Source organism: Camelina sativa, chromosome 9, assembly GCF_030686135.1.
Source record: "Camelina sativa cultivar CO46 ecotype springtype chromosome 9, ASM3068613v1".
In the NCBI taxonomy this organism is placed as follows: Eukaryota; Viridiplantae; Streptophyta; class Magnoliopsida; order Brassicales; family Brassicaceae; genus Camelina; species Camelina sativa.
This window is the reverse complement of record NC_141888.1, coordinates 4,421,281-4,442,999: the sequence shown is the minus strand read 5'-3', so window position 1 is coordinate 4,442,999 and position 21,719 is coordinate 4,421,281. Positions and strand designations below refer to the sequence as shown.

Genomic DNA, 21,719 nt, shown 5'->3' with positions numbered 1-21,719 from the left:
AAAGAACTTCCCAATGGATGGCTCGTCTAGAATATGCTCTCTTGGTCGGTCTAGTCTTTGTGGGTTCTCTTCGTGCCTCTTCGTTCTCCCTTGTCTCCTGCTCGTGGCCTCGAGTAATTGACATATTATATGTTACTAAGCTAAATAGGGTGCTTGATTAGTCATATCATGCTTCGATTACTTTCATAATTTGTATTGCTTGCATCGCTTGTTAGCTCTTAAGATCTAAGCATGTTATCATAAATTAAATAATTTGTAGGTCACATGAGTTGTGTCGGGTAAACATTGACTTTATTATCTTATAGAAAATGAAATAGGATATGATTGACTAATTAATATAGATGCTTAATGCCACTTACTTTCATAATTCGTATTGCATGCACCCCTTAGATGATCTTATGTGTAATGGAGTAAGCAATTTAACTTAAATGAAGACTTTTAATTTGTAAGTCACATAAATTAAGACTACTAACTAAGCAATTCAACAAAAATGAAGACTTTGTAATAATAAGTCACATAAAATAAGTAAGCAATTTTACACAATGACTTTGTAATTGTAAGTCACATAAAATAACTAATCAATTTTACACAATGACTTTGTAGGTCACATTAATAAAGACTTAGTGATTGACAAAAGCTGTGTAGTTATTTAGCGTACACGTTGATAAAACAGGATATAATTCTCCCTCTCCTCCCGTACCACAGCCACACCCAAATTTAAAGCTTTTTTTAACCAGTAGAAAGATTACAAAGAGAAAATGGAAACTAATGTCTTGTTAATAAATTTGGTATTGGTAGTAGCATCATCTCTCTTGCATCCAGGAGTTTGCTCTCCTTCTTGCAGTTTCCCGGCGATATTCAACTTCGGCGACTCTAATTCCGACACAGGCGGACTCTCCGCCGCATTTGGACAAGCCCCTTTCCCAAATGGCCAAACTTTCTTCCATTCCCCTTCCGGTCGTTTCTCTGATGGTCGACTCATCATTGATTTCATAGGTTCTTAGTTCTTACTTCTTAGTACAGACATTCATAAATTCCTCAAATTTTGATATAAAGTTTGAATCTTTAGTAAATTTCCCTCTGTGTCTTCTATTGCTGAAAAATCAGCGGAGGAGTTAGGTTTACCATACCTAAATGCTTTCTTGGACTCCATGGGTTCAAACTTCAGCCATGGTGCTAATTTCGCCACCGCTGGATCCACCGTCCGGCCACCGAACACCACCATTTCTCAGGGCGGTGCGAGTCCCATCTCTCTCGACGTTCAGTTGGTTCAATTCTCTGATTTCCTCACACGATCACAACTCATTCGTAACCAAGGTACTTTAAAGTTTCAATCCCCCTTTTTCATCCTAACTATATATACAAGAACAATGCTTGCAAGAAAAAAGTTTGAACCTTTTGATCTGATTTGGTTTTTACAAATAGGTGGAGTGTTTAAGCAACTACTTCCTAGAAAAGAGTACTTCTCTGAAGCATTGTACACATTTGACATGGGTCAGAACGATCTCACCGCTGGATTAAAACTCAACATGACTACAGAGCAAATCAAGGCTTATATTCCAGAAGTTGTTGATCAATTCTCCAACGCCATTCGTGTAAGCAAAAGATTTAAAAGTCTCTTTTATTCACTTAGATACATAACTGTGGTTAACTGAATTAACTAACCAACTGTGTTTTTAAATATTTCTGTAGAAAGTGTACAGTAAAGGAGGAAGAAGATTTTGGATACACAACACAGCTCCTCTTGGTTGTTTACCTTATGTTTTAGACAGGTTTCCAGTACCGGCTTCTGAAATGGACATTCACGGTTGTGCGATTGCCCGTAATGAGATTGCTCGGTTTTATAACTCTGAACTCAAAAGAAGAGTGATTGGGTTGAGAAAAGAGTTTTCTAAAGCTACGTTTACTTATGTTGATGTCTACTCTATCAAGCTTACTCTCATCACTCAAGCCAAGAAACTCGGTATTTCGTATGAACCCTTTTTGATGTTTAGCATCCCTGTCTCAAAACAAAATTTGTCCCTAGGCATACAATTTTTTTAAGACCCTTTCTTTTTTTCTGTTCCCCATTAGCTTAATGTTTTTTTTTTTTAAAATTTGTCCCATGACCATTGCCCCTCTCGCCCTGGGTATGAGCCGGGGCTGATGTTTAGATCGGTACTGATGGTTTTGAATGATTCTAATGTTTGAATTTGGTGGTGGTGTAGGTTTTAGATATCCGTTGATAGCTTGTTGTGGATATGGTGGGAAGTACAATTTCAGCAATAATATAAGATGTGGAGCTAAAGTTATGGTGAAAGGGAAAGAGGTCGTGCTTGCTAAGTCTTGTAACGACGTGTCGTTTAGAGTTAGCTGGGACGGCATACATTTCACTGAAACGGCGAACAAATGGATCTTTCAGCAAATAAACAGCGGGGCGTTTTCGGATCCTCCTCTTCCCGTTAAGTTTGCCTGCACTACTAGATAGAAGAATCACATGACCAAAGTGCCCCTTGAGGGACTAATAAAAGCTATTGCCTATTTGGAATATTTGTTTCTGGGGTCAAATTGTAAGAAAGTTCTGATGAAAATGAAATTGCAACTACCTGTCATTTTGTATTTGTATTTGATTATTCTTTTTTAGAATGAAGTGACACGTTACCAATGAAATTCATAAAAAAAATGTTAGAGATATTAATTAGGTCTTGATTAATCGCAGAATTTGATTTTATATTGATAAACATTTGGAACAGAAGTTGAACCCTGTTTTAGGTCGGTAGAACGTACATACTCTCGAAAGCAATAAACGAACCCGATTCGAAAAGAGAAATTTGAATTCAAACATAAACCGAAAAATATCCAAACGGTCCTAAATATTAGAGTATAAACTTTCAACCAATTGATAATAATTAAAAAAGTCTATACTGTATATTTTATATATTAGTCAGTATCTTGTCCAATTTTAGAGGTGGGATATTGTTAGGCTTTGAATGGTTGCTCCCAGAGCCGTACTTATGTGTATTAAAACGAAACATTCGCCTACGGCTTTATATTTTTGTAAGAAACTTAAAAGCAGTCAGATTCATATTTTTATTTTATAAGAGTAGAGAGAGTTAATGAGGATTTGCAAACTGGTAGCTAAACTAAAAATATGGAAAATAAGTTAGGATGATTACATACTAATAATCTCTTCACCTCTTCACCTCTTCTTATTTGGAATATACGTAATTTAAGTTTTACATTTTGCTCCTTCTGTTTTTATTATATTAAAACTACTAAACAAATGCATAATCAATTGGTAAGTATACAATTCACTATAAATGGTTTCATCTAGTATTATTATTCTTTCATAATAAACAAAACATTATTTAAAATTTGCAAATGATGCACCAATAGTTATTATAGATTAGAATCCGTTTGAAATTATAGATTTGTAATACTTTAGTATATTTGTAAGATAATGGAATTAGTTTTTTTAAGACATATTTTTAGTACCGCTTCCGGCCTCTATATCTCTAGGCACGGTTCTGGTTGCTCCATACACTCCATATTAAATATTGCGTACTAACATTTTAGTATGGAATAAAATGAACTGTAGTATGGAGTAAACATTGATATGCACAACACCATACAATAGTATGCATAACACCATACTATTATGAATGATAAAAATCAGATCATAGTATGGAGTGGTGTGTACAAATGATTAAAATTATTTTAATAATATTTTTATTATAATTAATAATAATTATTACAAGACGTATTTAGAATTACAAATCAAAATTTATTATATCGATTATTCCATAATAATATTATTGCGATTAATGAGATAAATCGTTTATTCAAAAAAAAATTAAATGTCTAAGATTGAAGAGAAGAGAGTTCTCTCTCGTCGCTCTAGTTTTTTTTTTTGGGAATGTGATTTTTTATTTTGTGGATTTTTAATTTATGAATGATCATATGTATACACATTTTTCAAAAGTATAAAGAAACACAAATTTATCCAATGAGAACAAAGAACTTGGATCCAACTAGTTAAGAATCATATTTTTATTTAACTTTCACTTTTGGTATGGAGGTTTTAAGATGTAAACAGAAAAAATCGGACCAATAGTACAATTCTCATAATACATAGTTTCTTTTTCAATTGCAAACCAGTATGGACTATGGAGTATTACATACTGATCTGGAATTGTGAATGGTGAATTTACTGCGAATTGGTTTGATTTTAGTCCGGTCCGGAGCAGACTAGACAACCATTCATAGCCTTATTCGAAATGATAGTGTTTTTACCCATAAATCTCGGTATTTTTGGGCAAAGATGGATCTGATCGATGGACCAAATTTGGATCAGAACAAAGTGTTAATCCGACAATGATACCATATTATACTATACTACTAAGTCAACTTCTAATATGGTATATGAGTATATCCTAATACTAAATCGGAACTCAATCCAAATTTTTTTTTTAAAAAAGCATCTCTGTTCTGTTAAACCTGATCCATATAAGTTGTGAGTATGGACTATTTAACAGGAAACTACAGTCATCATCACCAATTCGAGACAACGATCTCAATGACTGTTGAGAAACTCTTGACATAGTGAAAATAAGTGTTTTTTTTTTGTCAACAGCTGTAAAAAAAACTACTGTTTTTATCTATATAAGTCAAGAGATGAAAGGATTAATAATGAGATTATTGCTTTTGCTTCCCCATACGATATACACTAGAAATAAAATCAACCCAACTCGAAAATATCTCTGACTCTTTTTTTTGTTTTGATCCCATTTTTCTCTAATTGCCAAATAAGTGTTAACCATAATGCTAAAACACTAAATACACATTTATATTAACTTCACCAAATTGGCTCGTTTGAGCTAATTTTTCTTGTTGACAAAAAAAAAAACACTTATATTAACTTCTTAAGTCTTACCAATCGCCACATTGACACTCAGTTTTTCTTATTATTTGTATCAACGACATATGCTTTCGTCCTCTCCACTTCACCTAAGACCCATCTATATTCAGAAAGGTTAATTATGTCATTCACGAACATTATTAATGATTCCACCTTAACTAAAGCCACGAATCACTTTGGGGATGTTAATTATATAACTAACCACACATAATTCGCCACGTGGAAAATATAAAAGAGCGTGGACTACACCGTCTTCTTCCAGTCTGGCTGCTGCTTCCACGAGGCCTCTTTACAATAAGTCAACTCCCACAATAATACCGTACCTCGCGGCACACCTGATTAGAGCTTCTCAACTATGTTTCCATCTTCTTCTTCTTTTTATTTGTTTTTATTTTTATTATTAAAAACTCGTCAAAAACTATATAACATATCTCAGACTCAGACCCTATTAGGAAAATAAAAATTCTCAGACAAAAGTTCATCGAAATTTTTCGAAGAAGACGACGAAATTTGTTAATTAGATTTTTTGCTTTCTATATTCTCTCCTGGTAAATATTTATTCTTTAGTTTGCATTAATAAACGTATATCACCATATATCTTTAATTCTTTGTTGCTTGATCCAATTATTTAAGTCTAATTTAATTCTCGGTTTAACGTGTCTTTCAGTATTATCTTGTTAACCCTTCTTATATCTGATTCTAGAATTTGTCATCTCTTTATAAGTTTCGTTTCCTTGCCCAGATTAAGTTCATATAAGTAACTAGCTAGAGATGATGTTCTAAAAGTAAAGAAGAGTTCAAAACTTGTGAATTCTTCCTTGTTCTTATTTTGTTTGATTACGCGTACCGGCGTACGTAATTTATTACAAAGAAAGCTCAAATTATATACATATATATTTTGAGATATACACATCTTTTTTTTAATCTTTCTTGACCAGAGTTCTAATTAGGTTTGTTTGTATCTTTCTTTTTTTTTTTTTTTTGTTGACCAGAGTTCAAATTATATACATATATCTTTGTTTGTATCTTTCTTACTGTTTAATCAAAATCACTCTCAATTTTGTATTTTTTCTTTCCTCTTTTACTTTGATGTCAATATGAGAATTTGATCTGAATCTACAAAACCTTCTTTTTTTTTTGTTTACTATTTTTACTTGATCATGCAGATATTATAAAGTCTCGGAGACTTAGGTGATATTGGTCAACTTAACCAGTTTCAGAACATGGCAAACAACTCATTACGTTGGTTTGTGGCTTTAACCATATTCTTTGACTCTTTTGAGTTCTATTATGAAAGAGATGATGATTAGTGATTTATAATTATCCTTTTCTTTTTGCAGTTCGATTAGTAAAAAACCGAATGACGGTATGATGCTCATAGTAGCGATTTTCGCAGGAATAGTCATCGGATTTCTATTAGGAATATCTTTCCCTACATTGTCACTAACTAAGGTATAAGCTTTTTTTTTAGATGTTAGTTTCTTTCAAACATTTATGTTTTTGGTGTGATTTTGTAAAAATGTTGTTTAAATTTTTTTTTTGTCAGATGAATTTTCCAGCAAGCATACTTCCTTCTGTTGCTAATGTTTATATAGAAGATGAGAAAGCAGAGAATTCTTCACCTAGGAGAAGTCCAAAAATTGAGTTTAATTCAAGTGGTCCAGCACATCATAAGGCATGTTTTTTTTTGTTTTTCACTTGTGAACATATATGACTCATCTTGTGGGATAAGTTTACAAGACTTATTGTTTGGTGGATATTGTGCAGATTTGGGTTCCATCTAATCCTCGAGGTGCAGAGATGTTAGCTCCAAGTATTGTTGCAGCCGAATCAGACTTTTACTTACGAAGATTATGGGGATTGCCTAAAGATGTATAAATAACATCATGTGGTTTTGTTTTATAATCTTTAACTCAAATCTTTGATTAACTTGTCTCTGAATCTTGTTTTTTTTTTTTGGTTTCTTTAGGATTTACCAGTGGTGAAGCCTAAGTATCTTGTTGCTTTTACTGTTTCTTATAAACAGAGAAAAAACATCGATGCTTGCATCAAAAAAGTATGTCTCTCTTTTGTTCTGTTTCCTCTTTCTTCTAATCTTTCAGCAAAACTTTAAAAGCTAACTAGGATATTTTACTCTCTCAATAGTTCTCAGATAACTTCACTATTGTTCTATTTCATTACGATGAGAAAACTTCGGAGTATGACGAATTTGAATGGTCTAAACGGGCGATACATGTGAGCGTACCTAAGCAAACCAAGTGGTATTTAACAAACACTTCACTCACTTACCTGTTTCTCCACTTTTTCATTGATCTTGAGCTTTAAATAAACGTTTTGAATATGTTTTCATTTTGAAGGTGGTATGCTAAAAGGTTTCTGCATCCTGATATCATAGCACCGTACGAATATATATTCATTTGGGACGAAGATCTTGGTGTTGAAAACTTTGACGCAGAAGAGTAAGTACTCTGCTTCTTTTGATTATATTATTATCTATCTCCAAGAAACTTAATCAGAGAATCCTAAGAAATGTTTTGTACATCATTGCAGGTACATCAAGGTAGTAAAGAAGCATGGTCTAGAAATATCACAACCCGCTGTGGAATCAAAGAAATCAATTACGTGGAAGATAACAAAGCGAATACCCGGAATTGAAGTCCACAAGTATATAAAATGAACTCTTATTAATCTAAACTGTTGATGCTAAGGTAAACAAAGCTAAAACGTATTTTGCTCCAAATTCTTTCATCAGAGAAGTGGAAGAGCGACCAGGCCGCTGCAAAAATCCTCACCTACCTCCTTGTGCAGGGTATGGACCTTATTTGTCAAACCAATAATTCATACCTATGTATTTTAATTTTCTTGATCTGATAGGTTTCTCACTGTTTGTTATTAGGTTTATAGAGATCATGGCTCCGGTTTTCTCAAAGGATTCATGGCGTTGCGTGTGGCATATGATACAGAATGACTTGGTTCACGGTTGGGGTCTTGACTTCGCGCTAAGAAAATGTGTCGAGGTTATTAAGATGCAAATACAATTTCTTCACAAAAGCACATATATAATTTCACAAAAGATTTAGGAAACTAAGAAATAACATTGATTTCTTTGATACAATAAAACAGCCTGCACATGAGAAGATTGGTGTTGTGGATTCTCAATGGATCATTCATCAAAAGATTCCTTCTTTAACCGGCCAGGTTATAAACTTGATCCTTCTATATACTCACACTAGATTAATTACTAGCTTCTTGCTTCATAAATTTTGACTATGAGACAATCTCTTAATACATTGATCAGGGAATTGCACAGGAGGGGAAAACTGCGTTCCAAGGGGTAATAATAGCTCAACTGCAACTATTTTCTTGCGTTATTGACCGAGTCTATTGTTAATTACTGAATTACATACATGTTTTTGGTCAGGTAAGGGAGCGATGTAAACGGGAATGGACAATGTTTCAGAAAAGAATGACGCGGTCAGAGCAGAAGTATCTGAAAGAAATTGCATCTGCATCTTCAAACGCTACACTTACATAAACACCAAAAGAGCAGTGGAGGAACTGAAATAACAAACTTTAGTCTTCAGATAGCATTTCTAGTATAAAAGAGAAATAGAATGTTGATATGATGATTGAGCACATATCCAAATATGTATACACACACATACACTCACACAATACACATTCTTTGAAAAGAACTAGAAAACTCTGTTCTAGAAACACTTCTAAGTCTTACAACAGTTAATAAAAGTTCTTTTCAAACTTTTTTCATTTCATACAATTTCAGATACTACTAATCTATGTTGATTTCAGATTGTGGCAAAATAAATTGAGTTAGAAGATTGAGTTACGTGTTCATGTTCATGCCTGGTTTGACTAGAAATCATAAAGAAACCGTCATCCTTGATATGATCTTTAAACTCCACAAAATAAACCAAACCGGTGATGCCTCAGAAAACGACGCACAGCTACATCAATCTGGCTTTTCCTTGGAAGGACTCAACGAAATCAAGTTGCCCAAGAGAGTGTATTGGGCTGAATAGCCCATATAAGCTAATGTCGGTCTCTTAGTTGATTAGGTTAATTCTTGTATCCGAGACCATGGCATATATATACTCAAACACAATGTAACTTCTAACCTAAAAAACACAAATCAATACAACACAACAAGGTTTCTTGACATGGTATCAGAGCCATAAAACCTAAAACTACAAAAAGGTTTTATTGTGTTCGATCTTGTGTTTTTCTAAAAACTCTCTGTTTTTTCTCTCAAATTTTTTCGTCCCTTCACCATGACTATACCGTCTACGTCGGCGGCTCTCACAACCACATCAACCCAACCTCGTGTCGAATCTCGTCGCACCATATCTCCCTATGATTTAACCTCTGGTGACAACCCTGGTACTTTGATCTCCAAACCACTGTTGCGTGGTCCAAACTACGATGAATGGGCAAATAATCTTCGCCTAGCTCTACAAGCCAGAAAGAAGTTCAGCTTTGTCGATGGATCCATCCCACAGCCGATGGACGATGATGCTGATTTTGAAGATTGGATCGCTAATAACGCACTTGTGGTTTCGTGGATTAAACTCACAATTGAAGAAAGCCTTTCTTCTTCGCTGTCTCACATCAACAATTCCCAGGAACTCTGGACTCACGTTCAGAAACGGTTTGGTGTGAAGAACGGTCAGCGAGTTCAACGTTTGAAGACTGAATTGGCAAACTGCAGACAAAAGGGACTTCCGATTGCATCTTACTATGGCACACTGACTAAGCTATGGGGTAGTCTTGCAGATTACCAAAAGGCTAAAACAATGGAAGAAGTTCGACGAGAACATGAGGAAGACAAACTGCATCAATTCCTCATGGGTCTCGATGACACACTATATGGAGCTGTCAAATCAGCTCTGCTTTCTCGAGTGCCTCTGCCAAGTCTTAAAGAAGCATATAATACTTTGATTCAAGATGAGGAATCCAAGTCTTTGAGTCGAGCACATGAAGATCGACCAGATGGTGTGAGCTTTGTTATTCAAACCACCTCACCAAGAAAACCTTACGTCAACAAAGGTTCTCTACTCTGCAGCGTGTGCGGACGTACCGGTCACCTTGGTGAAAATTGCTTCAAGAAAATTGGTTATCCAGAGTGGTGGACCGACAAATCTCTACGACCGAAACCTGGTGGTAACAACGGATCATCCTCTTCTGGAGGCTCTGGTCGTGGTGCTACGACAACCTCTGTTGGCTCCATGTTTGGCAAAGGGTCGACCTCTGCTCATGTAAACACTGTCGCTACATCATCCGTTAAGGGGACTCCTCTTTTTCATTCTGCTGCTTCAACCAACAGTTCTCTTTTGACACCAGCAGACCGCATCGGCCTCAGCGGTTTGAGCAACGATGACTGGCAACTACTACAAAACATCCTGGCTGAAAAGAAATCTTGTTCGCCTCATCCTCCCACTGGTATGTATTTTTTAGAATCATGAATTATCAATACAGGTGCATCTAACCATATGACCGGCTCTCTTGATTTCTTGGTCGATGTCCGAGATATGTCACCCATGCTTATCAAACTACCCGATGGTCGATTCACTACCTCTACAAAACTTGGCCGTGTGTCGTTCGGTCCTTCCTTAAGTCTTCACAATGTGTTTTTTGTAGACGAGTTGAAGTGCCATCTTATATCAGTTTCGCAGTTGACTAGAGAGCATGGTTGTGTTTTTCAGATTACTGATCGGCTATGTATTATTCAGGATCGCATCACGAAAACGCTGATTGGTGCGGGTGAAGAACAACAGGGACTTTATTTTTTTCGAGGAGTGGACGTGGCTGTCGCTGTTCATCATGTGGATTTACAATCTCCTGAAGTTTGGCATTCTCGGTTGGGCCATCCCTCTTCTACCGTTTTAGATATGTTGCCGTTTTTGGATTCTAGACATAGTTTTGATTCAAAGGAGTGTGATGTTTGTATACGAGCAAAACAGACCCGAGAATCTTTTCCTTTGAGTTATAATAAGACGAGTGTTGCTTTTGAACTTATTCATTGTGATCTTTGGGGCCCATATCGAACTTCGACTCTTTGCGGTTCTCGTTATTTTCTCACTATTCTAGATGATTATTCATGTGCGGTTTGGATATATTTGTTACCTTCAAAGCAAGAAGCTCCCACACACCTTAAGAATTTTTTGGCTCTTGTTGAACGACAATTCTTCGCTCAAGTGAAGACTATTCGTAGTGACAATGGTTCCGAGTTTATTTGTCTCAAAGATTTTTTTGCTCAACATGGCATCATTCACGAAACTTCTTGTGTCGGCACACCACAACAAAACGGCAGAGTTGAGCGCAAACACCGTCACATTCTCAATGTTGCTCGTGCTCTTCGTTTTCATGCAAATCTTCCTATTGAGTTTTGGGGTTACTGTGCGCTCACTGCAGGATATCTCATCAATCGAACTCCTACATTAATTCTTAATGGCAAAACTCCCTTTGAGCTCATCTATAATCGTCCACCTCCGATGACTCATCTACGTATCTTTGGTTGTTTATGCTACGTCCACAACCAGAAACACGGAGGTGATAAGTTCGCAAACCGGGGAACAAAATCAATATTCATTGGCTATCCGTTTGGGAAAAAGGGGTGGCGTGTCTACAACCTTGAGACCGGTGTTGTCTCCGTTTCTCGCGATGTTGTTTTTCGTGAAACAATTCTTCCCTTTGTTGATGATGAGACCAGCTCTCCGCTGTTTGTTCCCCCTCTGTCCTCACCCGCTCCTCTTGACGAGCCCGTCGTATTACAATGTCCTCATGACATTGATGCTCCTGTCCCATCTTCTTCGTCAACGGATTCACACGCTGTTCCTACCGATGTAGTCTCTCTCACTCCGTCCGTTACTCCTCCCTCTGATTCCACTCTCGTCGAACAACCTGTGCCGTCGACTGAGCTTCCCACGGTCACCACTACCGACACTACTCTGCTCACGTCCGACACACCAACACAACTAGACTCTTCGCAGAGTCACATTGCATCTTCGTCTCCATCCCAAGATCAATCTCCGGCACCAGAACAAGAACAACTTGGGTATGGTCATCGCAAGAAAAAGCCGCCTGTCAAATTAGCAGATTACGTCACCACTTTGATCTACACGCCTCCGCCATCCATCACACCATATCCCATCGATAACTATGTCTCGAGTTCGCAATTTTCTCAGACATATCAAGCGTTTCTCTTCGCTATTACATCTGGTAAGGAGCCCAAAACCTACAATGAGGCCATTCTTGATGAAAATTGGCGACTTGCGGTTACTGATGAAATTGAAGCTTTAGAAGCTCTCCAAACCTGGACAGTTGAAGATCTCCCTCCAGGAAAGCACGCTATTGGCTGTAAATGGGTTTTTCGTTTGAAGTTCAATGCTGATGGTACACTTCAGCGTCACAAAGCTCGTCTAGTTGTTCTTGGAAACAATCAGGAAGAAGGCATTGATTACTCCGAGACATTTGCTCTTGTTGCCAAGATGATCACTATTAGGGCTTTTCTTCAACAAGCTGCATCCTTAGACTGGGAAGTTCATCAAATGGATGTTCACAACGCGTTTCTTCATGGTGACCTTGATGAAGAGGTGTACATGAAGTTTCCTCCTGGTTTCCGTACGGGTGATCCAAATAAGGTATGTCGTCTTCGCAAGTCTCTCTATGGGTTGAAGCAAGCTCCGCGGTGTTGGTTTGCTAAGCTTGCTGAAGCCATGAAAAACTTTGGTTTTGTTCAAGACTACTCCGACTATTCCTTGTTTGTCTTGGCTACTCACACTGCTCGTCTTCACGTCTTGGTCTACGTAGACGATTTGATTATCACTGGTAATTCGATTCATGTCGTCAACGAATTCAAACACTACCTGAGTTCTTGTTTTCACATGAAGAATTTGGGTGTTCTTCGTTATTTTTTGGGTCTCGAGGTTGCTCGCAGTCCCTCTGGCATCTATCTTTGTCAACGGAAATACGCTCTTGACATCATCGCTGAAACAGGTCTTCTCGGTGTTAAACCAATCACTTTTCCGTTGGAACAAAATCACAAGCTGGCTTATGCTAAGGGTTCTCCATTTCCAGAACCTACACGTTATCGCCGGCTCGTTGGTCGCTTGATCTATCTCGGTAACACACGACCGGAACTCTCCTATGCAATCCACATTCTCTCCCAGTTCATGTCTTCTCCTCAGCAGGAACATTGGAATGCTGCTCTTCGTGTCGTTTGCTACTTGAAGAATAGTCCTGGTCAAGGCATTCTTCTTCGAGCTAATGTGCCTCTTACATTAACCGCTTGGTGTGATTCGGATCATGCTAAATGTCCTGCTTCCCGACGTTCTCTCACTGGCTATTTCATTCAGCTCGGCGGATCTCCTTTGTCTTGGAAGACGCGCAAACAAGATGTTGTTTCTCGTTCTTCCACTGAGGCCGAATACAGAGCTATGGCGGACACCGTTAGTGAACTCCTCTGGCTTCGTCAACTCCTCCCTTTTCTTGGTATCCAAGTTACCGCTCCAATTACCGTTTATTCTGACAGTCTCTCCGCGATCATGCTTGCTGCCAACCCCGTCTTTCATGCTCGGACAAAACACGTTGGTACGGACTGTCATTTTATACGCGACGAAATTATATGTGGTACAATTGCAACTCAACATGTCTCTACTAAAACTCAACTCGCGGATATCCTGACGAAGGCATTGGGACAAAAACAATTTGAAGATTTCTTGCACAATCTGGGTGTTTGTAACCTCCACACTCCAGCTTGAGGGGGGGTATTGGGCTGAATAGCCCATATAAGCTAATGTCGGTCTCTTAGTTGATTAGTTTAATTCTTGTATCCGAGACCATGGCATATATATACTCAAACACAATGTAACTTCTAACCTAAGAAACACAAATCAATACAACACAACAAGGTTTCTTGACAGAGTGTTAGAGATCAACAAGAACTAACTCAACTTATCAGCTTAGCACCATGAGACCTTAAAACCCCTAAACCAAAATCACTGGGACAAAGAAACTCTGAAGTTGTTCTTAAATCGAGCTTAGCATATCAATTTCGAGTGAAAAATCAAAACTTTAATGGAGGGGAAGCACACAAAAAAAAAAAAAAAAATGCCGCCGTAAAAAATCAGAAGTCTTACAGTAGTGTCCGTCGTCTTCTTCTCCCATCATCATCCACCATATTTTTAAGTAAACCGACCGTTTACCTCCCTAACTAACCGGTATATTACAAACTTTTAAATCTCCGGCTATGTAGTAAACCGGAGGTTAACTTTGTATCATACGCCGATCGCCGGGAAAAGCCCATAAACCGGAGTATAATATCAGTATAAATTTTCAGCTTTAAAGACAGTATCAGTATCACACAGCAACCAATTCAAAAAATTAAAAGGAGAATTACAAAACCACTAATTCTTGGACACGAGTGCAAAAATATGAAATTTGAGTGAGAAAGATGATCATAAAAAAAAAGAAAAAAAGAATAACAGGTTTTTCTAAGAAATTTAAGTGGGTCCCATTACGTGGTTTTACAGCACGTGCCGATTGTGGGCTATTTTCTAAAGTTGGGTTTTGCTGAAGTAAGGCCCATTTATATGGGATAAAGGAATCTTCCCTAATTTGTTTTATTTTTTTTTGTGATTTGTAACGTAAAAGAACGCCAGAGTTTTCTTTCTGGTTCACAAAATTTTCAGCTTCCTTCAAATGTTAGCTATGAAGCATCTTGGAACCCTAAAATCTGTTCTTCAAGTGTATCATGATTGGAAGTGATTTTGGCATCTACATAGATCTGTCTTCATAAAGGAATTATGGTGATGCATGCTACAGAAATGAAACTCCGCAAGACCCCATTTATTATATATGGAATTGAGAGCCAAACATTACCGTATTTAGAAATGAAACATCACACATAATTTAAAACAACATATATAATATATAATATATAATATATAGGGACAATGTTGGTTGTGATGATGATGATGTCATTGTTGATTAAGCTTTGAGGACGTGGTCTTCCATGTCAACAACCATGCTGTTGAGGAGCTGCATGTAGCTGCCTGGTTCTGGGAATTCATCGTTGTGCTTCTCCCATATCATAGTGATCTTGCAGGTGCAATCATCTTCAGACTTTGGTATAAATTGGAAGTCAACTTCATACACCTTGAACTGCTCCATAACGTGACCTTCCAGTCCTATAACCTTCATTGTCTTATTCTCATCGTCCATCTCTCTCCTCTCCTTGACTATCTCTTCCTTTCCATCTTTAAACATACATGTCACATTTGGGTCATATTCTTATGCTTATGCATGTAGTTAATTATGATCACATAGACATATAATTTTCTGCGAAGTAATGTACGGTTTTAAATAGTTTTGTATAGGTTTGTTTATACATAGAAATGTCCGGATATCTAATACTCCTATATAAGTCAAATTTAACTCGAGTATGTATAGATTTTTTTTTTGGAAGGAACCCAAAAAAAAAAAAAAGAAGGTACTACCTAAGGTGTAGTTCCAAATCTTGATGCCCCCATGAGAGTCCCATTCGCCGTCGTGAACACTAACACCTTGGATGTGGTGACCAACAGCGTCAGGAAAGAGATGGTTCTCGTTCCTCCACCTCTTGTAGTGTTTGTCCGCCGTTCCTTTCAACGGCACCTCTGTCACATATGTTCCCGACGTCGCCATTTCCCTCTCTCTCTTTGTAATTTTGTGTGTGTGGAAAAAAGACCATTTTATTACGCGCCTCACGCGTCTAAAATTTTCTCTCTCAAACTACGCGAACCCTTTCTTTCTCCCTTCACCTTCGCCGATCTCGGCGTTGGCCCCCTCCGGCCACCATGGCCAAAAAGAAGCCCAAAAAATCCCCTCGTCGCAGTATCCCCTCTAGTGCTGCCCCTTCGAGAGTTCCCCCCCCCCCCCCCCCCCCCCCGCAAACAGTGCCGCTTGAGACAAAAATCTCAACTGGCACAGTTCCCGATGCATCCAGATCTGAGAAGTTACCTGAGCTCCCCTCGACCTCAGCTAATGCAGTGACTCCCGAATCCAACGATGCTCCTGTTCCCGCAGTGGAGACCGTCGTTAACTCCGGAAACGCAACTGCTCAAAACATTGCTATCAGCTCCTCCGGGCACTCTGATACCAACACGAGCACAGGTAGCGGCCATACTTTGCCCGCACATATCCAACCTAAGGCGACCCAGGTGAACTCCCAGGGGCCTGCTATTGCGACTACGGCAACTGCAGACTTGCCGTGGAAGAATTTAGTCAACGGCAACACTATCAAACTAGAGAAAAAAGGCACCCCTTTCACTCTTGAATCAGGGGAAGCTTGTGTAACTATCCCAAATTCAGTAATTGAGAAGAATAAGAAGGCTTGGGATAGTTTCATCCTTGGGCAATTCTATGAAGATCCTCCCTCCCGTGGTGCGGTGCAGGCCATTGTTAATGGAATCTGGAGCCGCCAACGCAAGGATATCTCGGTATCCAAGATGGAAGGAAACTCGTTCCTCTTCAGAGTTCCTTGCCCCAATACTCGAAGACGCATCCTGAGCCAAAGCCTATGGCAAATTGATGGTCAGTCAATGTTTGTGGCTAAATGGTCCTCGGAAGTTCAAACTACAAAACCGGAGTTATCAATGGTACCGGTCTGGCTGCAGTTTGTTGGTGTCCCCCTCCAATTCTTTAACCGCGAGGGGCTTGAGCACATTGCTGGCCTAGTTGGACACCCTGTCTGCTTACATCCACATACAGAAAACCTGATCAATGTGGAGGTGGCTAAAGTTTATACGGTTATTGACCCAAGGAAGCCTCTCCCCGAGGCAGTAAATGCTCGCTTTGAGTCAGGGTTGATAAAACGTATTCAAGTCTCTAGCCCGTGGTTGCCCTCCCTATGTTCCCACTGCAACAAGGTAGGCCACACGGTCTCTCGCTGCTCTAAAGCGCCTGCTACATGCTCCTCATGCGGCTCAGTGAAGCACTCTACCACTAACTGTCCGAGAGTTAAAAAGGACAAACGCCAAGGGAAACAGCCCATCGTCAGTCAGTTACCCATTATTGGCGCTCCCCTTTCTGTACCTCCCCCACAAAGCCAAACCAAAACCACCAACTCTATCCCCACACCGGATCCTACCTCACCTGAAGCAACACCATTAAAGGCTGTCTCAGGCTCGCTGCTGTTGACCAATGTGGATCCACCCAGGGGAGGAACACCGCCTTTCCCTAATCATTCCCCTGTCCAAACCTCTCCTTCGCGTAAAATGAATTTTGATGAGGGGAAGCTCTGTATCGACTTGAGGGACAATCTATTCTCCCACCTGTCACCCAAAGAGGACAACACTGCTGAAGATACCTCAGGTTCTAGCTCTGACAACATATCCGAGGAAGATGATAACCCGGAAGTGGAAGAGGATAGGTTCCTTAAGGTCATCTCGAAGCGTGTGGAGAGAAAGAAGTTGCGTAAAGCTTGGGCTGGAGGTCCCATCAACCTCTAATCTACATATCCCTTTATGGATATTTTTTGTTGGAATGTAAGAGGTCTAAACGACCCTGTAAAGCGGAGAAGCCTTCGGAAATGGTTGAAAGTTCATCAACCTCTTTTTGGTGGGATTATAGAAACCCACGTCAACCCGGTTAATGCGCAAACTATAGTATCCAGCGTATGCCCTGGTTGGTATTTTGAAAATAATTATGAGTTTTCAGATCTCGGCAAGATATGGATAGTGTGGCATCCCTCTGTTCAAGTCTCAATACTACGAAAATCTCTCCAGATGATCACTTGTCAAGTAAATTTGCCTTTTGTTCATCAACACCTAGTTGTTTCCATTGTCTACGCATCCTCCACCAGCCAAGCTTCAAGAAAGGACCTATGGGCGGAGATAGTTGACATTGCTGGAACTACCACCATGTCAAGCAACCCATGGACTGTTCTAGGCGACTTCAATCAAATTTTGTTGCCCCACGAGCACTCTTCACACGGCACAAGCCTGATGTCCTCTGGTATGCGAGACCTGGAGCAGTGTCTGACAAACTCCTCACTGGCAGACCTTCCATACTGTGGCAATACCTTCACATGGACAAACAAGCATAGCATCGGTCTAGTAGCTAAGAAGTTGGATCGTATTGTTGTCAATGATGAGTGGATTGGAAGCTTCCCATCCTCTTTAGCTGTCTTTGCTGAACCTGCTTTCTCAGATCACAGCCCGTGCTGCCTATATATCGATTGCCAAGCCCAAAAGAGGAAGAAGCCTTTCAAATTCCTGGCTCTGCTCAATCACAACCCGGATTTTGCTCCTTTAATAAAGCTCTGGTGGGATGCTCTAGCTTTCGAAGGGACCAAAATGTTCACAATCGCCAAAAAACTAAAATTTCTGAAGTCTGTGATAAAAGATTTTAGCAAAGCAAACTACTCAGGGATAGAGAAGAGGGTACAAGAGGCGTATGCAAATCTCCTTTCTTGCCAGCAGGAGTTACTGCAAGCGCCCTCAACTTCTCTAATTCTACAGGAGAAAGAAGCTTTCAAGGTTTGGTGTAGCCTTGCAAGAGCTGAGGAATCGTATCTCAAGCAAAAATCTCGCATCTGTTGGTTAGAGGAAGGAGACAAGAACTCCAGATTCTTCCACGGGGCTATCATCACAAGACAGGGTTTCAACGAAATCATCCTCCTCATTGACAACAACGACCAGGTGGTGGACTCGAAACAAGGTATTCAATCCCTTGTGGTCGAATTCTATAAAAACCTGCTCGGAGATCAATCGCAAAACAGTGTCGCTTCTGTCTCAGAGATCGCTGCTTTAATCCCTCAACGATGCTCTTCAACTGCCAAAGAATCTCTAATCTCTCCAGTTACGTCTGAGGAAATACGACGAGTGGTTTTTTCCTTACCAAGAAACAAAGCTCCAGGCCCAGACGGCTACTGTGCTGAATTTTTCACAGCCCACTGGGCAACAGTCAGACCTGCAGTGACGGTGGCAGTCCTTGAATTTTTCACCTCAGGGAAGATGCTAAAACAGTTAAACGCCACAATCCTGACGCTGATCCCCAAAGTCCCGAATGCTCAGAAGGTTGCCCAGTTCCGTCCCATCGCCTGCTGCAACACTCTTTACAAAGTTATTTCGAAAATCCTTGCCAACCGACTCAAACAGGTTCTGCCTGATCTTATCTCAAACAACCAAACTGCTTTCATTTAGGGGCGTCTACTTGTTGAGAATGTCCTTCTTGCCACCGAGTTAGTGCAGGGCTTCAACCAGAAAAACATATCATCTCGAGGTATGCTCAAGGTGGACCTTATGAAGGCTTTTGATTCGGTTCACTGGGAATATATACTGAACACTCTCAGAGCAATGGATTTCCCCTCCCAGTTCATCTCCCTGATACATCAATGCATAACAACAACAAGCTTCTCGGCCTGTATCAACGGGGAACTGTGCGGATATTTTCAAGGTACCAAAGGACTACGCCAAGGGGACCCCCTCTCGCCATATTTGTTTGTTCTGGCTATGGAAGGGCTCACTCAACTCCTTCAGAGAGGTTTCAGTTCACAGCAGATAGGCTACCACCCAGCGGCCATCAACCCATCCATCACTCATTTAGCTTTTATAGATGATATCATGATATTTTTCGATGGCAAGGTCAACTCTCTCGCTAAAGTTGCGGAAACCCTTGAGGAGTTCTCCAACTACTCCGGGCTAAAAATGAACCTAAGCAAGACAGACCTATACGTAGCAGGAGTGAACCCAGTTGAAGCCTCTCAGATGACTTCTCTAGGCTTCAATATTGGTTCACTTCCCATTCGCTACCTCGGGCTTCCTTTAATGCACAGGAAACTGCGTCTTGCGGAGTATAGGCCTCTCCTTCAAAACCTCACCAACCGTTTCTCCTCCTGGGCTTCCCGCGCTCTATCTTATGCCGGCAGACTCCAGCTTATAGCTTCTGTAATCTATGGCACCATCAATTTCTGGATGTCAGCGTTTATTCTTCCAAAAGGTTGCATCAAGAAAATTGAATCCCTCTGCACAAGTTTTCTATGGAGTGGGGATGTATCTAAGAAGGGCTCAGCAAAGGTGGCTTGGCAAAACGTTTGTCTCCCAAAGAATGAAGGTGGCTTGGGTCTCAGGTCCTTAACTCACTGGAACAAAACACTGATCCTCAAGCTTATTTGGCGTTTGTTCACAGCGAGAGACTCCCTATGGGCTCTTTGGATGCGCAACAACAAAATAAAAGACGACAACTTTTGGAGTTTGGATATGAAGAAGCAGAGCTCCTTCACTCTGATAGCTATGCTCAAGCTACGGCACATAGCAGGCAACTTCTTAAGAGCCAAACTCGGTGATGGTCAACATATAAGTTTCTGGTTTGATCTCTGGACTCCATTTGGTCCCCTAATTGATTTCATGGGCACATCAGGACCCTCTCAAACCGGTATCCCTCTTCAAGGAAACGTAGCTGCGGCAGCGTCAGATTCAGGGTGGGCCCTCAGACCAGCCAGATCACCCCAGGCAGAAACTCTTCACGTTTACCTCACATCGGTGCTATCGCCTTCACTCTCCACTTCTCCAGACACATTCATTTGGAGAATTGGAACAGAGGAACTAGCAACATTCTCCACCTCCAAGACTTGGGATATTCTCAGGCCTCGAGCAAATTCCCCAGACTGGACAAATCAGGTATGGTACAAAGGAGCTATTCCTAGGCACGCTTTCCTTTTCTGGTTGATGCAACAGGACAGGCTCTCCACAAGATCACGTTTACTGCGATGGGGTTTACAGATTGACCCTGCTTGCTGTATATGTGGCCATGCTTTGGAAACTCGCGACCACCTCTTCCTCCGATGCCAATTCAGTGAAACGCTTTGGACAAATGTCACTCGTCGGCTCGGGTATAGATCTTTCACGTTCCACACTTGGGAAGCTTTCTCGGTTTGGTTGGATCTCAAAGACAGCACTGCTCCACGATGCCTTCGAAGGTTGACTGCACAGGCCACTCTTTATGCAATCTGGCTAGAGCGAAACAACAGATATCACAACTCCCTATCCACTGATGCTCAGACCACCTTCAAGCACCTGGACAGGCAGATTCGTGATGCCATCCTGGCAAAACAGAGCAGACGACAATTCAAAAATCTTCTCCTCGTTTGGTTGAAATATGGCTAGGCTCACATACTCATATCTATGACACTGTTCACTCCTTCTTTGTTTTTATTTTTTTGAGCAAAGGATGAGGACTGTATAAAGCTTTTGTAACTTCAGCAAACTTTCGGTTTAATGAAATTCATATATTTTCAAAAAAAAAAAAAAAAAAAAAATTTTGTGTGTGTTTTGTTTTGGTTGTTGAAATAACACTTGTTGTCGCGTGTCTCGGTTTATATAGAGAACGTGACTGTAAGAAAATGGTTACTACGTTTATTTCAATCCATTTGATAGTCAATGCTAGAAGCTTCTCACTAGTAAAAACAGAGCCTATAGCCATGGAATATTCTGTGAATAAGGCCACATTCTCGTGGCTATATGACCACACAGACACGGCAAGACACGGAAAAAAATCGTGTCTATACGATCGTGGATTAAAATATTTCGTGGCTTTTCGTGACGTTATAGTCACGATTTTGACACGCGTATTTCGTGACACAAATTGCCACGGAATAGTCAGGCAAATTTTTGTGGTCAGTTAGCCACGATTCAGTTCATGTCTATTCAGTGACTAAGTAGACACGAAGCACTTGTGTCTAAAACAATGGCTTTTTTTTAACCATGAACCACCGTAACCTGGTTATTGTGAAGAATTTAGAAATTGAAACCTGTACCCCAAAATA

At 39.9% G+C, this 21,719-nt stretch overlaps 5 protein-coding genes across 8 annotated transcripts; 4 read left to right on the top strand and 1 right to left on the bottom strand.

The window, feature by feature from the left end:
- The first annotated feature begins 360 nt into the window (after window positions 1-360).
- Window positions 361-2,529, top strand: LOC104710427 (GDSL esterase/lipase At3g26430). Its single transcript, XM_010427035.3, has 5 exons — window positions 361-996; window positions 1,108-1,317; window positions 1,426-1,595; window positions 1,693-1,963; window positions 2,208-2,529. The coding sequence occupies exons 1-5, from the start codon at window positions 759-761 to the stop codon at window positions 2,465-2,467; spliced, it is 1,149 nt and encodes a 382-aa protein (XP_010425337.1). The 5' UTR covers window positions 361-758; the 3' UTR covers window positions 2,468-2,529.
- Window positions 2,530-5,285: 2,756 nt separating this feature from the next.
- LOC104710425 (uncharacterized) lies at window positions 5,286-8,658 on the top strand. Of its 2 annotated transcripts, none has more exons than XM_010427031.3 (14): window positions 5,286-5,445; window positions 6,064-6,143; window positions 6,238-6,349; window positions 6,444-6,572; window positions 6,665-6,769; window positions 6,867-6,953; window positions 7,043-7,158; window positions 7,255-7,356; window positions 7,448-7,561; window positions 7,650-7,706; window positions 7,794-7,914; window positions 8,021-8,095; window positions 8,196-8,231; window positions 8,319-8,658. In XM_010427031.3, exons 2-14 carry the CDS (start codon window positions 6,121-6,123, stop codon window positions 8,430-8,432), a joined length of 1,191 nt encoding a protein of 396 aa, XP_010425333.1. In that variant the 5' UTR covers window positions 5,286-5,445; window positions 6,064-6,120; the 3' UTR covers window positions 8,433-8,658. The 2 variants fall into 2 exon arrangements, with proteins under 2 accessions (XP_010425333.1, XP_010425334.1); XM_010427032.3 differs by lacking the exon at window positions 5,286-5,445 and adding an exon at window positions 5,524-5,847.
- Window positions 8,659-9,186: 528 nt separating this feature from the next.
- Window positions 9,187-10,282, top strand: LOC147937713 (uncharacterized). The gene is made up of 2 exons (XM_087465229.1): window positions 9,187-10,170; window positions 10,256-10,282. The coding sequence occupies exons 1-2, from the start codon at window positions 9,187-9,189 to the stop codon at window positions 10,280-10,282; spliced, it is 1,011 nt and encodes a 336-aa protein (XP_087321355.1).
- Window positions 10,283-14,884: 4,602 nt separating this feature from the next.
- LOC104710424 (MLP-like protein 328) lies at window positions 14,885-15,598 on the bottom strand. Of its 3 annotated transcripts, none has more exons than XM_087467448.1 (2): window positions 15,409-15,598; window positions 14,885-15,171 (listed from the first exon to the last, which is right to left on the bottom strand). In XM_087467448.1, the coding sequence occupies exons 1-2, from the start codon at window positions 15,596-15,598 to the stop codon at window positions 14,903-14,905; spliced, it is 459 nt and encodes a 152-aa protein (XP_087323574.1). In that variant the 3' UTR covers window positions 14,885-14,902. The 3 variants fall into 3 exon arrangements, with proteins under 3 accessions (XP_087323574.1, XP_010425329.1, XP_087323575.1); XM_010427027.2 differs by having other exon boundaries at window positions 15,412-15,598; XM_087467449.1 differs by having other exon boundaries at window positions 15,460-15,598.
- Window positions 15,599-15,750: 152 nt separating this feature from the next.
- Window positions 15,751-21,060, top strand: LOC147937712 (uncharacterized). The gene is made up of 4 exons (XM_087465228.1): window positions 15,751-15,787; window positions 15,884-17,386; window positions 17,525-19,053; window positions 19,099-21,060. The coding sequence occupies exons 1-4, from the start codon at window positions 15,751-15,753 to the stop codon at window positions 21,058-21,060; spliced, it is 5,031 nt and encodes a 1,676-aa protein (XP_087321354.1).
- The last annotated feature ends 659 nt before the right edge of the window (window positions 21,061-21,719 follow it).

Excerpts from the sequence above, each read along its gene's own strand:
- LOC104710427 (XM_010427035.3), top strand. The coding sequence starts at position 759 with ATGGAAACTAATGTCTTGTTAATAAATTTGGTATTGGTAGTAGCATCA. Across the intron at positions 1,596-1,692 it reads AATTCTCCAACGCCATTCGT|AAAGTGTACAGTAAAGGAGG; the intron begins GTAAGCAAAAGA and ends ATATTTCTGTAG. Across the intron at positions 1,964-2,207 it reads CACTCAAGCCAAGAAACTCG|GTTTTAGATATCCGTTGATA; the intron begins GTATTTCGTATG and ends GTGGTGGTGTAG.
- LOC147937713 (XM_087465229.1), top strand. The coding sequence starts at position 9,187 with ATGACTATACCGTCTACGTCGGCGGCTCTCACAACCACATCAACCCAA. Across the intron at positions 10,171-10,255 it reads AAGGGTCGACCTCTGCTCAT|CAGACCGCATCGGCCTCAGC; the intron begins GTAAACACTGTC and ends TTTTGACACCAG.
- LOC104710424 (XM_087467448.1), bottom strand. The coding sequence starts at position 15,598 with ATGGCGACGTCGGGAACATATGTGACAGAGGTGCCGTTGAAAGGAACG. Across the intron at positions 15,172-15,408 it reads TTGGAACTACACCTTAGGTA|ATGGAAAGGAAGAGATAGTC; the intron begins GTACCTTCTTTT and ends GTATGTTTAAAG.
- LOC147937712 (XM_087465228.1), top strand. The coding sequence starts at position 15,751 with ATGGCCAAAAAGAAGCCCAAAAAATCCCCTCGTCGCA. Across the intron at positions 15,788-15,883 it reads CAAAAAATCCCCTCGTCGCA|TTCCCGATGCATCCAGATCT; the intron begins GTATCCCCTCTA and ends CAACTGGCACAG. Across the intron at positions 19,054-19,098 it reads TTGCCAACCGACTCAAACAG|GGGCGTCTACTTGTTGAGAA; the intron begins GTTCTGCCTGAT and ends GCTTTCATTTAG.
- LOC104710425 (XM_010427031.3), top strand. The coding sequence starts at position 6,121 with ATGGCAAACAACTCATTACGTTG. Across the intron at positions 8,096-8,195 it reads TTCCTTCTTTAACCGGCCAG|GGAATTGCACAGGAGGGGAA; the intron begins GTTATAAACTTG and ends TACATTGATCAG. Across the intron at positions 8,232-8,318 it reads GGAAAACTGCGTTCCAAGGG|GTAAGGGAGCGATGTAAACG; the intron begins GTAATAATAGCT and ends GTTTTTGGTCAG.